This window comes from Pseudophryne corroboree, chromosome 5 (genome assembly GCF_028390025.1).
Source record: "Pseudophryne corroboree isolate aPseCor3 chromosome 5, aPseCor3.hap2, whole genome shotgun sequence".
NCBI lineage: Eukaryota > Metazoa > Chordata > Amphibia > Anura > Myobatrachidae > Pseudophryne > Pseudophryne corroboree.
This window is the reverse complement of record NC_086448.1, coordinates 581,968,713-581,985,132: the sequence shown is the minus strand read 5'-3', so window position 1 is coordinate 581,985,132 and position 16,420 is coordinate 581,968,713. Positions and strand designations below refer to the sequence as shown.

General features: G+C 47.4%; 1 protein-coding gene and 1 long non-coding RNA gene across 9 annotated transcripts in view; one reads left to right on the top strand and one right to left on the bottom strand.

Annotated features, from left to right (window-relative positions):
• Positions 1-16,420, top strand: part of LOC134928074 (beta-Ala-His dipeptidase-like) — a 152,350-nt gene that overhangs the window by 99,568 nt on the left and 36,362 nt on the right. For all 8 annotated transcript variants that reach the window (XM_063923363.1, XM_063923365.1, XM_063923360.1 and 5 more), the window contains 2 exons: positions 13,030-13,112; positions 15,507-15,704. In XM_063923363.1, coding sequence (XP_063779433.1) covers positions 13,030-13,112; positions 15,507-15,704 — 281 coding nt within the window. The remainder of the gene's footprint in view (positions 1-13,029; positions 13,113-15,506; positions 15,705-16,420) is intronic.
• LOC134928075 (uncharacterized) overlaps positions 1-16,420 on the bottom strand; it is a 152,348-nt gene that overhangs the window by 111,548 nt on the left and 24,380 nt on the right. The gene's annotated exons all lie outside the window — the stretch shown is intronic.

The following is a 16,420-nucleotide window of genomic DNA, read 5'->3' as shown; positions in this document are numbered from 1 at the left end:
GCCTTTGACGTGTGAGGACTTCTGAGGACACTGGTCGATGCCACGTGTCCGGACCGTTTGTGGGGGCTAAGCGCTCACATGTTAGCGGTGGGGGGGATACGGCATGCAGGGCGGACTTGCCCTGTGCTGGGCGTACCCCCACATGTTAGTATAAAGGGTTGTATTTGTGCGATTTTTTTTCGCACAACTACAACCCATGCTGAATCGGGCCCTAATTTCAGTAATTATTTGGGATAGTAAAACTAATGCTATAAAATTAAATTATTGGTTATTAATAATTATATTAAATATATTTACCACATAAACGTAAAAAAAATATAAAAAATAGAAATAAAGACAAAAAATAATTTGTATTCATTCTCCAGTGTAGTGGTTCATATAGATAGTATTGTGGAGCAGTATTTGCAGCATAAAATAGCAAATATTAGTTCATTATCTGTAGCTCAGGGGCTTATGTGTAATACTATAATGGTTGTAAATTAGCTTCTGTTTGTAGATATCAGTACTATCAAACAGCATGCACATCAGGCTGCAATTGTATCCAGTTAGAAACTGTATCCAAGTAATCAGTTCCAGTAGTTAATCAGTCACAAGCAAGTAACGTTAGTAGTCTCAGGGCCTAATTCAGTAAGGATTGCAAATTCTGGTAATTAGCAGAATTTGCAATCCTTTTCCTAGCATGCTGACTGCCGCCTCCCTCCCTTGATGAAGCAGAAAATAGGATTTTTCTCGTAGTCTGGGGTCCACATTAGTACCATGGGGTATAGACGGGTCCACCAGGAGCCATTGGCACTTTAAGAGTTTGAGAGTGTGGGCTGGCTCCTCCCTCTATGCCCCACCTACCAGACTCAGTCTAGAAACTGTGCCCGAGGAGACGGACATCTTTGAGAGAAGGATTATACACAGATAGTGGCGAGATTCATACCAGCTCACACATACAAGGCACCTCAAGCTAACTAGCCTGAAAAACTCAGCAACTGCTGAAACATTACTTACCAAGTAACAATGCATTACATAACTAAACAAAGTTGTACTGAACCAGATAACGGTTGCAGGAAACCAAGCGCTGGGCGGGCGCCCAGCATCCTCTACGGACTACGAGAAAAGGATTTACCGGTAGCTAACCAAAATCCTATTTTCTCTTACGTCCTAGAGGATGCTGGGGTCCACATTAGTACCATGGGGATGTACCAAAGCTCCCAGAATGGGAGGGAGAGCGCGGAGGCTCCTGCAAAACTGATTGACTGAACTTCAGATCATCAGTGGCCGAGTATTGAACATGTAGAATTTAGCAAACGTGTTCGACCCAGACCAAGTTGCCGCTCTGCAAAGTTGTAATGCCGAGACACCCCGGGCAGCCGCCCAGGAAGACCCCACCTTACGAGTAGAGTGGGCCTTAACAGCTTTTGGACACGGCAAACCTACCTTAGAATAAGCATGCTGGATAGTGAACCTAATCCAGCAAGATATAGTCTGCTTTGAAGCAGGACACCCAATTTTCTTGGGATCATACAGCACAAACAAAGAGTCCGATATCCTGTGATGAGCAGTCCTCTTCACATAGATTTTCAAAGCCCTCACAACATCCAAGGACTTTGACGAAATTGAGGAGTCAGTAGCCACTGGCACCACAATAGGTTGGTTGATATGAAATGCCGACACAACCTTTGGAAGAAACTGCTGACGTGGCCAGAGCTCAGCTCTATCTTCGTGGAATATCAAGTAAGGGCTTTTACAGGACAAAGCCCCCAATTCTGAGACACGTTTAGCAGAAGCTAAGGCCAACAACGTGACGGCCTTCCATGTTAGAAATTTGACCTCAACTTCCTGTAGAGGCTCAAACCAGTCCGACTGGAGGAACTGCAACACCATGTTGAGGTCCCAAGGCGCCGTAGGCGGTACAAAGGGAGGTTGAATGTGCAGAACTCCCTTCAAAAAGGTCAACCTCAGGGAGGGCAGCCAATTGTTTCTGGAAGAAAATGGATAGGGCCCAATCTGGACCTTCACAGATCCCAACCTCAGGCCCATAGCCACACCTGCTTGCAGGAAGATGAGGAAACGTCCCAGTTGAAACTCCACCGTAGGAAACTTCTTGGACTTACACCAAGAGACATATTTCTTCCAAATACGATGGTAATGCTTAGACGTTACTCCTTTCCTAGCCTGTATCAGGGTAGGAATGACCTTCTTTGGAATGCCCTTCCGAGCAAGTATCAGGCGCTCAACTTCCATGCCATCAAACGTAGCCGCGGTAAGTCTTGATAGGCGAATGGCCCCTGCTGCAGCAGGTCCTCCCGAAGAGGAAGAGGCCTCGGCTCTTCCTACAAGAGATTCAGAAGGTCCGCGTACCAAGCCCGCCTTGGCCAGTCTGGAGCAATGAGGATCGCTTGAACTCTTGTTCTCCTTACAAGCTTTAGAACTCTTGGAATGAGTGGAAGTGGTGGAAACACGTACACTGACTGGAACACCCACAGAGACACCAGGGCGTCCACTACCACTGCTTGTGGGTCCCTCGACCTGGAACAATAGCGTTGAAGCTTCTTGTTGAGACGAGAGGCCATCATATCTATTTGGGGTAACCCCCAAAGGTCTGTTATTTTCTTGAACACCTCCAGATGGAGGCCCCACTCCCCTGGATGGAGATCGTGTCTGCTGAGGAAGTCTGCTTCCCAGTTGTCCACTCCCGGAATGAAGATTGCTGAGAGCGCCAACGCGTGTTTTTCTTGTCTTGTCACCTCTGACATTGCAGCTCTGCTCTTCGTTCCGCCCTGTCGGTTTATGTAAGCCACCATTGTTACATTGTCTGACTGTACTTGAATGGCCCGATCTCTTAGAAGATGGGCCGCCTGAAGAAGACTGTTGTAGACGGCTCTTAGTTCCAGGAGGTTGATCGTCAGGCCGGCTTCCAGACTTGACCATCTTCCTTGGAAGGTTTCCCCTTGAGTGACTGTGCCCCAGCCCCGAAGGCTCGCATCCGTGGTTAGAAGGACCCAGTCCTGACTCCCGAACCTGCGTCCCTTCAGAAGGTGAGGCAATTGGAGCCACCAGAGGAGTGAAATCCTGGCCATTGACGACAGACGAATTCTCTGGTGCATGTGCAGATGAGATCCTGACCACTTGTCCAGGAGATCCAGTTGGAAGGCCCGAGCATGGAACCTCCCGTACTGGAGAGCCTCGTAAGAGGCCACTATCTTTCCCAAAAGGCGAATGCATTGATGAACCATCACCTGGGCTGGCTTCAGGACATGCCGGACCATTGTTTGTATCACCAACGCCTTTTCCTGTGGAAGAAACACCCTCTGCACTTCTGTGTCGAGGATCATCCCCAGAAAAGACAACCTCTGGGTTGGTTCCAAATGTGATTTTGGAAGGTTCAGAATCCAACCATGGAGTCTGAGTAGGTGGGTGGTGAGAACAGTGGACTGCAACAGCTTCTCCTTGGACGATGCCTTTATCAGCAGATTGTCCAGATATGGAATGATGTTCACCGCTTGTTTGCGGAGGAGAATCATCATCTCTTCCATCGCCTTGGTGAACACCCTCGGTGCTGTTGAGAGGCCGAATGGCAGGGCCTGGAACTGGAAATGACAGTCCAGTAATGCGAAACGGAGATAAGCCTGATGCGGCAGCCAAATCGTAATGCATCCTTGATATTCAGGGATACCAGGAAATCCCCCTTCTTCCAAACCTGATATCACAGCCCGGAGAAACTCCATTTTGAACTTGAACTCCTTTAGAAAGTGGTTCATTGATTTTAGGTTCAGAATGGGCCTGACCGAACCATCCGGTTTAGGTACCACGAAAAGGTTCGAATAGTAACCTGTGATTTGCAAATGAGGAGGAACTGGCACAATGACCTGTGCCTCCACCAACTTCTGGACAGCCTCTTGTAGGACAGTTCTGTCTGCCAGTAGAACTGGCAAGCCTGATTTGAAAAATCGGTGAGGAGGGAGATTCTGAAATTCCAGCCTGTATCCCTGGGACACACTATCTATCACCCAAGGATCCAGGCCGGACGATACCCAGACGTGACTGAACTGTCCGAGTCTTGCTCCCACTGGCCCCACCTCCAGGCCGCACGGTCCACCGTCATGGGGAGGACTTTGGCGTACCTGAAACAGGCTTTTGTTCCTGGAAACCTGCAGCAGCAGGTTTCTTGGATTTAACTCGACCTCCCCTAAAGAAGGTATTGGACAGTTTGGCCTTTCTAGGCTTGTTATGCCGAAAGGACTGTGATGCTGATGAAGAGAAGGATTTCTTCGGAGCAGGTGCAGCTGAGGGAAGAAACGGAGACTTACCTGCTGTAGCTGTGGATATCCACGCATCTAAAGCTTCCCCAAAGAGAGCCTGACCTGGGTAGGGACTCCACACTTTTCCTGGATTCCAGGTCGGCCGACCACTGGCGCAGCCACAGCCCCCGACGAGCTGAAACAGACATGGAAAAGATTCCCGTAGCCATGGAACCCAGGTCTTTCATGGATTCTACCATAAAACCTGCTGAATCGTGAATGATACGCAAAAACAATTCAACATCACCCTTATCCATCGTATCCGAATCCTCAAGTAAGGTGCCTGACCACTTTACTATAGCTTTTGCAATCCATGCACTAGCAATAGTGGGACGTAATATGGCCCCCGAAGCGGTGTACATTGAATTAAGTGTATTATCAATTATACGATCAGCCGGCTCCTTTAAGGCGGTAGATCCCGGAACAGGTAAAACCACCTATTTTGAGAGTCTGGACACAGATGCGTCAACAATTGGCGGGTTTTCCCATTTTATTTCTATCCTCCTCAGGGATAGGGAACGCCACCTGAACCCTTTTAGGGATCTGGAATTTTTTTCAGGGTTTTCCCATGCTTTCTCAAATATTGCATTCAATTCCTTTGACGCAGGGAACGTTAGCGAGGCTTTCTTATTTTCAGTGAAAAAAGCCTCCTTAACCTGCTCAGGTGTGGTATCATTAATATTCAACACATCCCTGATAGCCTCTATCATCAATTGCACACCCTTTGCAAGAGAGGCAGACCCCCGCAACACATCCTCATTACCGTCTGTGGTGTCAGAATTGGTATCCATGTCATCTTGCATGACATGAACAAGCGCACGTTTGTGGGGGTATATAGCGGAGCATTCTGAGGTACCAGAATTGGGCCATACTGCCATAGAGTTCTGTAATACCTGGGTTGCAGATTCATTACTTGCAACCCTGTCTGAAATCTAAGAAATCCAAGATTTGATAGAGGAAAACCACTCAGGTTCCCTTGCTGGAATCTGTGCTAAACCAGTGCTATCCTGATTACATTGAAAGTGATCATCCTGGGAGGACATATCCTCTGCAGCATATGACACAGTGTCCCTGGTCATAGCTAAAGGAGACCACCAAACGCTCCACACACACACACACACACACACACACACACACACACACACACACACACGGGAGGGCAGACAGAGTCCCCCCCCCCCCAAGAATGGCAAGAGAGACACAGAGATTGGAGCCAACCCACACACAGCGTTTTTAACCAAAGGGAGACCCCTTGTCAGCACTGACTGTGCACCTTAATAGGATACACAGTCGTATTGCAGCCTCCCCTCCCCCTTCTCCAACCCCCTGGTACCATTTACAGATAGCTGGAGTTGCTGTGGAGGGACCTGTTTCTCCTGATCAGCGCTGTGCAGGCAGGAAAATGGCGCTGAATGCTGCTGGGTCCGCTCTGAGGAGAAGCTCTGCCCCCAAAATGGCGCTGTCTTCCCGCTCTTCCACTGATTATACTGGCCTGAGGATTGAGTGCTGGCTAAGATCCAAGGACCCCGACAGGCTTTGGGACCAGTGTAGGGTGTAGCGCTGGCTCAGGGCGCCCCTCACAGCGCCGCACCATGTACCGCTGAGCCTCCTGGAGTGCAGTTAATACTGCGCTCCTACCCTGCTGCCGCCATCTTCACACCGACCCCCCCGCTTGCTAGGGGGGGTCGGTGTCTCACTCGCCACCGATTCTTCAGCTCTGTAAGGGGGTGGCGGCATGCTGCTGGGGCGAGCGATCCCCTGTGGCAGGGAGCGATCTGACTCCTCAGGAGCTCAGTGTCCTGTCAGCGGAGTAAGTGGCTCACACCCCGCAGGGCGGACACTACTCCCCCCCCTTAGTCCCATGAAGCAGGGAGGCTGTTGCCAGCAGCCTCCCTGTAAAATAATAAACTCTAAATAAAACTTCTCTAGGGAAACTCTGGAGAGCTCCCCTAGCTGTGACCGGCTCCTATGGGCACATTTTCTAAACTGAGTCTGGTAGGAGGGGCATAGAGGGAGGAGCCAGCCCACACTCTCAAACTCTTAAAGTGCCAATGGCTCCTGGTGGACCCATCTATACCCCATGGTACTAATGTGGACCCCAGTATCCTCTAGGACGTAAGAGAAATTGTGAACGCCTCGCAATTTCTGCTTCATCATAGAAATTAGTGAAGCCTCCTGCTGGCGCAGCTTAGCTGCTCCCACAGGAGGCCCGCCGCGTTCTTCTCTATCGCGGCAGCTGCATGTGACGTCACGCAGCCGCTGTGATCATGCCCCTTACACGTCCCTGTTTGGCCGACCTCCGCCTCCCGTTCATGCCGCACCGCCCCCCGCAACGCTCCGTCTCCACCCTGGAAACGGAGCGTTGCGGCCCGCCACCGCCTCTGCCTGATTGACAGACAGAGGCAATCGCATTTTCTGCGCCCCCCCTCCCCCCACAGAAAGTGCAGGCGCATGCGCAGGATGGGCACTGCACATGCGCCCATGGGGCGATCGTAATAATTTCGGTTGGATTGCGATTTGCGATCCAACCTGAATTAGCTCCTCAGTCCCTTTTCAGCTGCAGTGTGTTGAATTGACTGCATGTACAGAAAATGCAATTATGGACAAAAATACTTTATGGATTGAAAAATAAGACACATAGGGGGTTATTCAGAATTGTTAGCAAACCAAAAAAGTTAGCAATTGGGCAATACAATGTTGCACTGTAGGTGGGGCAAATGTAACGTGCAGAAAAATTTAGATTTGGGTGGGTTATATTGTTTCAGTGCGGGTTACATACTGACTGCTTTATTTTTACACTGTAATTTATATCGCACACCCCACCCAAATCTAACTCTCTCTGCACAGGTTACATCTGCCCCACCTGCAGTGCAATATGGTTTTGCCCATTAGTGTGCTTTTTTTTTTTTTGCTAACAACTCTGAATAACCCCCATAATGTATGTATTAGATGTTGGTCAAAAAATAAATAAATAAAAAATCGGGCACCAGCAACTTTGAATGTCTATTTATACTGAGTTGTTGGGTAGTGTTGCGATTACGAGAATAGTAATTTGTTACAAAAGATTTAATTTAATAAGCTTTCGCCAAATAACTTAAACAATCCAGGTAAGGAGTATCCCATTCATCATTTCAACCTTGTGTGATATCTGGCATAAATATTGCTTTCCAAATAACAGGTCCACCATTTTTAGACATTGTCACTATTCCTGTACCTTAAACTAGAGATGAGCGGGTTCGGTTCCTCGGAATCCGAACCCGCCCGAACTTCAGTTTTTTTTACACGGGGCCGAGCGACTCGGATCTTCCCGCCTTGCTCGGTTAACCCGAGCGCGCCCGAACGTCATCATCCCGCTGTCGGATTCTCGCGAGGCTCGTATTCTATCGCGAGACTCGGATTCTATATAAGGAGCCGCGCGTCGCCGCCATTTTCACACGTGCATTGAGATTGATAGGGAGAGGACGTGGCCGGCGTCCTCTCCGTTTAGACTAGAGTACTAGAGAGAGACACAAATTTTGGGGAGCATATTATTAGGAGGAGTACTACTTGCTGCTGATAGTGTGACCAGTGACTGACCACCAGTTTAATTAATCCGTTCTCTGCCTGAAAAAAAACGATACACAGTGTGACACAGTCACATACCATATCTGTGCTCAGCCCAGTGTGCTGCATCATATGTAATACTGTATATCATTATCTGAGTGCTCACTGCTCACACAGCTTAATTGTGGGGGAGACTGGGGAGCAGTTATAGCAGGAGTACATATTTTAAGTACAGTGCACACTTTTGCTGCCAGAGTGCCACTGCCAGTGTGACTGACCAGTGACCACTGACCACCAGTATTGTGATTGTCTGCTGACCACCAGTATATTGTGATTGTCTGCCTGAAAAAGTTAAACACTCGTCGTGTGGTGTTTTTATAAACGCATTCTGCAGACAGTGTCCAGCAGGTCCGTCATTACATAATATATACCTGTCTGGCTGCAGTACTAGTGTGATATATATATATTTTAATTTTATCTCATTATCATCCAGTCTATATTAGCAGCAGACACAGTACGGTAGTCCACGGCTGTAGCTACCTCTGTGTCGGCAGTCGCTCGTCCATCCATAATTGTATACCACCTACCCGTGGTTTTTCTTTCTTTCCATCTTCTTGATACTAGTAGCTTACTATAGGAGTCTGCAGTGCTGACAGACAGTGTCCTGCAGGTCCGTCATTACATAATATATACCTGTCCGGCTGCAGTACTAGTGTGATATATATATATATATTTTAATTTTATCTCATTATCATCCAGTCTATATTAGCAGCAGACACAGTACGGTAGTCCACGGCTGTAGCTACCTCTGTGTCGGCAGTCGCTCGTCATCCATAAGTATACTAGTATCCATCCATCTCCATTGTTTACCTGAGGTGCCTTTTAGTTGTGCCTATTAAAATATGGAGAACAAAAATGTTGAGGTTCCAAAAATAGGGAAAGATCAAGATCGACTTCCACCTCGTGCTGAAGCTGCTGCCACTAGTCATGGCCGAGACGATGAAATGCCAGCAACGTCATCTGCCAAGGCCGATGCCCAATGTCATAGTACAGAGCATGTAAAATCCAAAACACCAAATATCAGTAAAAAAAAGGACTCAAAAATCTAAAATAAAATTGTCAGAGGAGAAGCGTAAACTTGCCAATATGCCATTTACCACACGGAGTGGCAAGGAACGGCTGAGGCCCTGGCCTATGTTCATGGCTAGTGGTTCAGCTTCACATGAGGATGGAAGCACTCAGCCTCTCGCTAGAAAAATGAAAAGACTCAAGCTGGCAAAAGCACAGCAAAGAACTGTGCGTTCTTCGAAATCCCAAATCCACAAGGAGAGTCCAATTGTGTCGGTTGCGATGCCTGACCTTCCCAACACTGGACGTGAAGAGCATGCGCCTCCCACCATTTGCACGCCCCCTGCAAGTGCTGGAAGGAGCACCCGCAGTCCAGTTCCTGATAGTCAGATTGAAGATGTCAGTGTTGAAGTACACCAGGATGAGGAGGATATGGGTGTTGCTGGCGCTGGGGAGGAAATTGACAAGGAGGATTCTGATGGTGAGGTGGTTTGTTTAAGTCAGGCACCCGGGGAGACACCTGTTGTCCGTGGGAGGAATATGGCCATTGACATGCCTGGTGAAAATACCAAAAAAATCAGCTCTTCGGTGTGGAAGTATTTCAACAGAAATGCGGACAACATTTGTCAAGCCGTGTGTTGCCTTTGTCAAGCTGTAATAAGTAGGGGTAAGGACGTTAACCACCTCGGAACATCCTCCCTTATACGTCACCTGCAGCGCATTCATAATAAGTCAGTGACAAGTTCAAAAACTTTGGGTGACAGCGGAAGCAGTCCACTGACCAGTAAATCCCTTCCTCTTGTAACCAAGCTCACGCAAACCACCCCACCAGCTCCCTCAGTGTCAATTTCCTCCTTCCCCAGGAATGCCAATAGTCCTGCAGGCCATGTCACTGGCAATTCTGACGAGTCCTCTCCTGCCTGGGATTCCTCCGATGCATCCTTGCGTGTAACGCCTACTGCTGCTGGCGCTGCTGTTGTTGCTGCTGGGAGTCGATGGTCATCCCAGAGGGGAAGTCGTAAGCCCACTTTTACTACTTCCACCAAGCAATTGACTGTCCAACAGTCCTTTGCGAGGAAGATGAAATATCACAGCAGTCATCCTGTTGCAAAGCGGATAACTGAGGCCTTGACAACTATGTTGGTGTTAGACGTGCGTCCGGTATCCGCCGTTAGTTCACAGGGAACTAGACAATTTCTTGAGGTAGTGTGCCCCCGTTACCAAATACCATCTAGGTTCCACTTCTCTAGGCAGGCGATACCGAGAATGTACACGGACGTCAGAAAAAGACTCACCAGTGTCCTAAAAAATGCAGTTGTACCCAATGTCCACTTAACCACGGACATGTGGACAAGTGGAGCAGGGCAGGGTCAGGACTATATGACTGTGACAGCCCACTGGGTAGATGTATGGACTCCCGCCGCAAGAACAGCAGCGGCGGCACCAGTAGCAGCATCTCGCAAACGCCAACTCTTTCCTAGGCAGGCTACGCTTTGTATCACCGGTTTCCAGAATACGCACACAGCTGAAAACCTCTTACGGCAACTGAGGAAGATCATCGCGGAATGGCTTACCCCAATTGGACTCTCCTGTGGATTTGTGGCATCGGACAACGCCAGCAATATTGTGTGTGCATTAAATATGGGCAAATTCCAGCACGTCCCATGTTTTGCACATACCTTGAATTTGGTGGTGCAGAATTATTTAAAAAACGAGAGGGGCGTGCAAGAGATGCTGTCGGTGGCCAGAAGAATTGCGGGACACTTTCGGCGTACAGGCACCACGTACAGAAAACTGGAGCACCACCAAAAACGCCTGAACCTGCCCTGCCATCATCTGAAGCAAGAAGTGGTAACGAGGTTGAATTCAACTCTATATATGCTTCAGAGGTTGGAGGAGCAGCAAAAGGCCATTCAAGCCTATACAATTGAGCACGATATAGGAGGGGGAATGCACCTGTCTCAAACGCAGTGGAGAATGATTTCAACGTTGTGCAAGGTTCTGCTGCCCTTTGAACTTGCCACACGTGAAGTCAGTTCAGACACTGCCAGCCTGAGTCAGGTCATTCCCCTCATCAGGCTTTTGCAGAAGAAGCTGGAGACATTGAAGGAGGAGCTAACACAGAGCGATTCCGCTAGGCATGTGGGACTTGTGGATGGAGCCCTTAATTCGCTTAACAAGGATTCACGGGTGGTCAATCTGTTGAAATCAGAGCACTACATTTTGGCCACCGTGCTCGATCCTAGATTTAAAACCTACCTTGGATCTCTCTTTCCGGCAGACACAAGTCTGCTGGGGTTCAAAGACCTGCTGGTGAGAAAATTGTCAAGTCAAGCGGAACGCGACCTGTCAACATCTCCTCCTTCACATTCTCCCGCAACTGGGGGTGCGAGGAAAAGGCTCAGAATTCCGAGCCCACCCGCTGGCGGTGATGCAGGGCAGTCTGGAGCGACTGCTGATGCTGACATCTGGTCCGGACTGAAGGACCTGCCAACGATTACGGACATGTCGTCTACTGGCACTGCATATGATTCTCTCCCCATTGAAAGAATGGTGGAGGATTATATGAGTGACCGCATCCAAGTAGGCACGTCAGACAGTCCGTACTTATACTGGCAGGAAAAAGAGGCAATTTGGAGGCCCTTGCACAAACTGGCTTTATTCTACCTAAGTTGCCCTCCCACAAGTGTGTACTCCGAAAGAGTGTTTAGTGCCGCCGCTCACCTTGTCAGCAATCGGCGTACGAGGTTACTTCCAGAAAATGTGGAGAAGATGATGTTCATTAAAATGAATTATAATCAATTCCTCCGTGGAGACATTGACCAGCAGCAATTGCCTCCACAAAGTACACAGGGAGCTGAGATGGTGGATTCCAGTGGGGACGAATTGATAATCTGTGAGGAGGGGGATGTACACGGTGATATATCGGAGGATAATGATGAGGTGGACATCTTGCCTCTGTAGAGCCAGTTTGTGCAAGGAGAGATTAATTGCTTCTTTTTCGGTGGGGGTCCAAACCAACCCGTCATTTCAGTCACAGTCGTGTGGCAGACCCTGTCACTGAAATGATGGGTTGGTTAAAGTGTGCATGTCCTGTTTATACAACATAAGGGTGGGTGGGAGGGCCCAAGGACAATTCCATCTTGCACCTCTTTTTTCTTTCATTTTTCTTTGCGTCATGTGCTGTTTGGGGAGTATTTTTTTGAAGGGCCATCCTGCGTGACACTGCAGTGCCACTCCTAGATGGGCCAGGTGTTTGTGTCGGCCACTAGGGTCGCTTATCTTACTCACACAGCTACCTCATTGCGCCTCTTTTTTTCTTTGCGTCATGTGCTGTTTGGGGAGTGTTTTTTGGAAGGGCCATCCTGCGTGACACTGCAGTGCCACTCCTAGATGGGCCAGGTGTTTGTGTCGGCCACTAGGGTCGCTTATCTTACTCACACAGCTACCTCATTGCGCCTCTTTTTTTCTTTGCGTCATGTGCTGTTTGGGGAGTGTTTTTTGGAAGGGCCATCCTGCGTGACACTGCAGTGCCACTCCTAGATGGGCCAGGTGTTTGTGTCGGCCACTAGGGTCGCTTAGCTTACTCACACAGCTACCTCATTGCGCCTCTTTTTTTCTTTGCGTCATGTGCTGTTTGGGGAGTGTTTTTTGGAAGGGCCATCCTGCGTGACACTGCAGTGCCACTCCTAGATGGGCCAGGTGTTTGTGTCGGCCACTAGGGTCGCTTAGCTTAGTCATCCAGCGACCTCGGTGCAAATTTTAGGACTAAAAATAATAGTGTGAGGTGTTCAGAATAGACTGAAAATGAGTGGAAATTATGGTTTTTGAGGTTAATAATACTTTGGGATCAAAATGACCCCCAAATTCTATGATTTAAGCTGTTTTTTAGTGTTTTTTGAAAAAAACACCCGAATCCAAAACACACCCGAATCCGACAAAAAAAATTCGGTGAGGTTTTGCCAAAACACGGTTGAACCCAAAACACGGCCGCGGAACCGAACCCAAAACCAAAACACAAAACCCGAAAAATTTCAAGTGCACATCTCTACCTTAAACTCTAGCATCTTGTGGCCTGTATTGATAATTCCTTCCTTATAACTATTGTGTAATATCTCTTATTTTCAAGGTAACCTGTATGGCAGAGGTGCCTCTGATGACAAGGGACAAGTTCTGGCTTTGCTGCATGCATTGGAATCGGTTAAGAAAATTGTATGTGCTAGTTTTTATATATTTTTTTTATATTAGGAATATTGTATATTCTCAGCATTTGTTGTTTATGCCTTAATTACTTAAATTACTTAATTGCTTAAATAATGTAAAAGTTACCATTTTCATGATTTAGAATAAATTATCAACAAAATTTATAAAAAGCCATTTTGGTGATTTTCGGAAAACTCCCCTCTAATAGGCCCTACACACTGGCCGATTTTCTGAAAGATATTAACGATCTCGTTCATAAATGAACGAGAACTCGTTCATATCTTTCAGTGTGGAGACTCCAGCGATGAACGATGCGCGGCCCCGCGCTCGTTCATCGCTGGTCTCCCGTCGGCTGTGCATGCAGGCCAATATGGACGATCTCGTCCATATTTGCCTGCACTTCAATGCAGCCACGTGACGGGGGGAGTGAAGAAACTTCACTCCCCCCGTCACTGCCCCCCCGCCGCCGGGTCGCTCGTCGGCCGTTTCGGCCGTCGGGCGCATCGTCAAATGAGTAGGGCCCTTAAGACATAAAATTTGCAAATGCTTCATATTACTTATGCATTTTCTTTAGCACATTTGCGAAAGACCGCAAAGACACAGAATACAACTGGGTAATGATTCCCTGGTACAGCTCTCCACGGCAATTCTACATTAATAAGTGCAAGCAAAATTTGTGTATTTCATAAATGTGGTAATCCTGTGAAAATTATGTTAAAATCTCATATTCTGCTAAATATTCCCCATTATGTGTGAATAAGGCTAACTTGCTTCTATACTAAAGGGCAGAAAACTGCACATAATTCTCCACCACCAGTGATGTCCCAGAAACTGGGGCTGATTCTCTGTCACATGCAGCTGCTTCCTTGTCTGCATCTTTTGCCAGTCGCACGTCTGCAACTTTATGAAAATCCGGTTAGTTACATGCCCATCCCTAGGTTCTAAATTATCTGTACTGCGTATAGGTACACATTAAACAGGATTCCTTTAGTATTTGCCTCTGAAACAACAAAGGATCTGTTCACATTTATTTTCATATAATTCTATATGTTGACGTTATGTTCATTGTTGAGAACTCGAAAGTCAAACTTACCCCACAAGCTCGCTGCCTAGTTGTCACCCTAGACTCTGAACTGTCCTTTGGGGGTCATTTTAACCCGTTCGCACGCAGCAGTTTGTTGCTGCGGTGCGAATAGGTCCGGAATGCGCATGTGCGGTGGCCGCACTGTGCGTGCATGATGTTGCCCAGCGACAGGGGTCGCCGGATTACGTTGCGTGCTACGAAGAAAGCGGTCGCAGAGCCGACCGCAAGAAGATTGACGGAAGGAAGGCGTTCCTGGACGGATCCGGACCGTTGGCTGCCGTTTTTGGGGAGTGGTAAGGAAAACGCAGGCGTGTCCATGAGAACGGAGGGCGGATGTCTGACGTCAAAGCCGGCTCCAGCATCGCAGAGATCGTCACACAGGGTAAGTATGTCCAGGGCTAGTCATGTTTTGCTTGAAATTTTTTTAGCTTAGCAGGGATGCACAAGCGAACGCAACACCCTGCTAAGCTAAAGTACACTCCCCCATAGGCGTGGACTAGTTGATCGCAGCAGCAGTAAAAATTTGCTGGCTGCGATCAGCTCGGAATGACCACCTTTGTTAGATACATCTAAGAAACATGTCCAAAATACGACCATATCTTATACAAGACACAGGAAAAACTCTAATCCATGCTCTCATTATCTCCTGCATTGATTATTGCAATAGTCTCCTTACTGGTCTTCCCAAAAAGAGACTCTCACCACTACAATCCATTCTGAATGCAGCTGCGAGGCGGATCCACTCTGTCAGTCCCTCCATTGGTTACCTGCCATACTCAATATAAAATACTTTTACTTACATACAAGGCTATTAACCAAACTGCACCAACATACATCTCTTCGCTCATCTCAAAATACCTCCCTACCCGACCTCTCCTCTCCCTGAAAACTCACCTCTTCAGACAAGCTTATCAAATTTCAGACCCACCCACATAACCTTCAATGCCTCCCTATCTAACTACATCCCCTCTGTACAGTCCACATGTAACCTCACATATATTGTATTTCTTCACTCTCACATCCTCCTGACCCCAGGCCAACATTGCTCAGTGACCATGTCTTACAGTCTGTTAAGAAACTTTGCAATCTGGCAGGACCATTATGTAGTAGGTAGCACCTATCCTTGTGTATCAATGGCTATTTCCCTATAGATTGTAATCTTGCGAGCAGGGCCTTCCTACCTCTATGTCTGTTTTTACCCAATTTTGTTCTGTTACCGTTGTTCCAATTGTAAAGCACAACAGAATATGCTGTGCTATATAAGAAACTGTTAATAAATAAATAAATAAATAAATAAATAAATAAATATGTTGTTTCAGGGCCTGCCAGTAAATGTGAAGCTTTTAATTGAAGGAATGGAAGAAGTAGGATCCAATGGTCTCGAGCAACTTGTTGAGGAGAAAAAGAACACTTTCTTTTCTAATGTTGACTACATTGTTGTAACTGATACTCCATGGCTTAGCAAAAAACCAGGCATCACATATGGAGCTAGAGGAAACTGCTACTTCTTCATAGAGGTATGTTATCTATACTGTAATCGGTAGTGTCTCGTCTCCTATATGCAGAGGCGGATTGGCCATAGGGCTTACATGGAAGATTCCCGGTGGGCCGACGCACCTGCGGCGCCTGTTTTGTTTGAGGACATGTGGTCCTATTTATAGACATAATGAATAAGATGCAAAATAATTAGCATATATGAAAATGACTTTGCCACTTAGCCTGTGATTGCAGATGATCTAGTGTATGCTCTGTCTGCCTGCTTGGCTGACATATAAGATTGAGTGAATAGTGATTGGGATACGGTTGTAATAAGCAAGAAAATATATCTTTCTAAAGAATTATATAGTTTCCTAAATTCTAAAGGTGTATCATATAATGTGCTCATAATATTTAATTTTATTTCCTTTTAACTTTCCCCTTGATGCTAGACATGCCCACTATCTGGAAAGTCTTGGGGGGAGGGTGCTGCTGCCATGGTCCATGGCTAGACCTTACACCTCTGGTGCTGCCCATGTGGGGCCACTAGTACAAATTTTTCAAGGGCCGCTTTTTGTTCCCAATCCGCCCCTGCCTATATGCACAGTTCGACCCAGTTGCATGCCATAGACACGCTCCCCTTACAGTGGCTCCAAATACAGCAATGAGGCAGAACACCGGAGGACCATTGTGCCAGGGACAGGGGATAAGTGTATCTGGGTGAGAGGGGGGCAGACAGAGGTGACCAATGTCCACT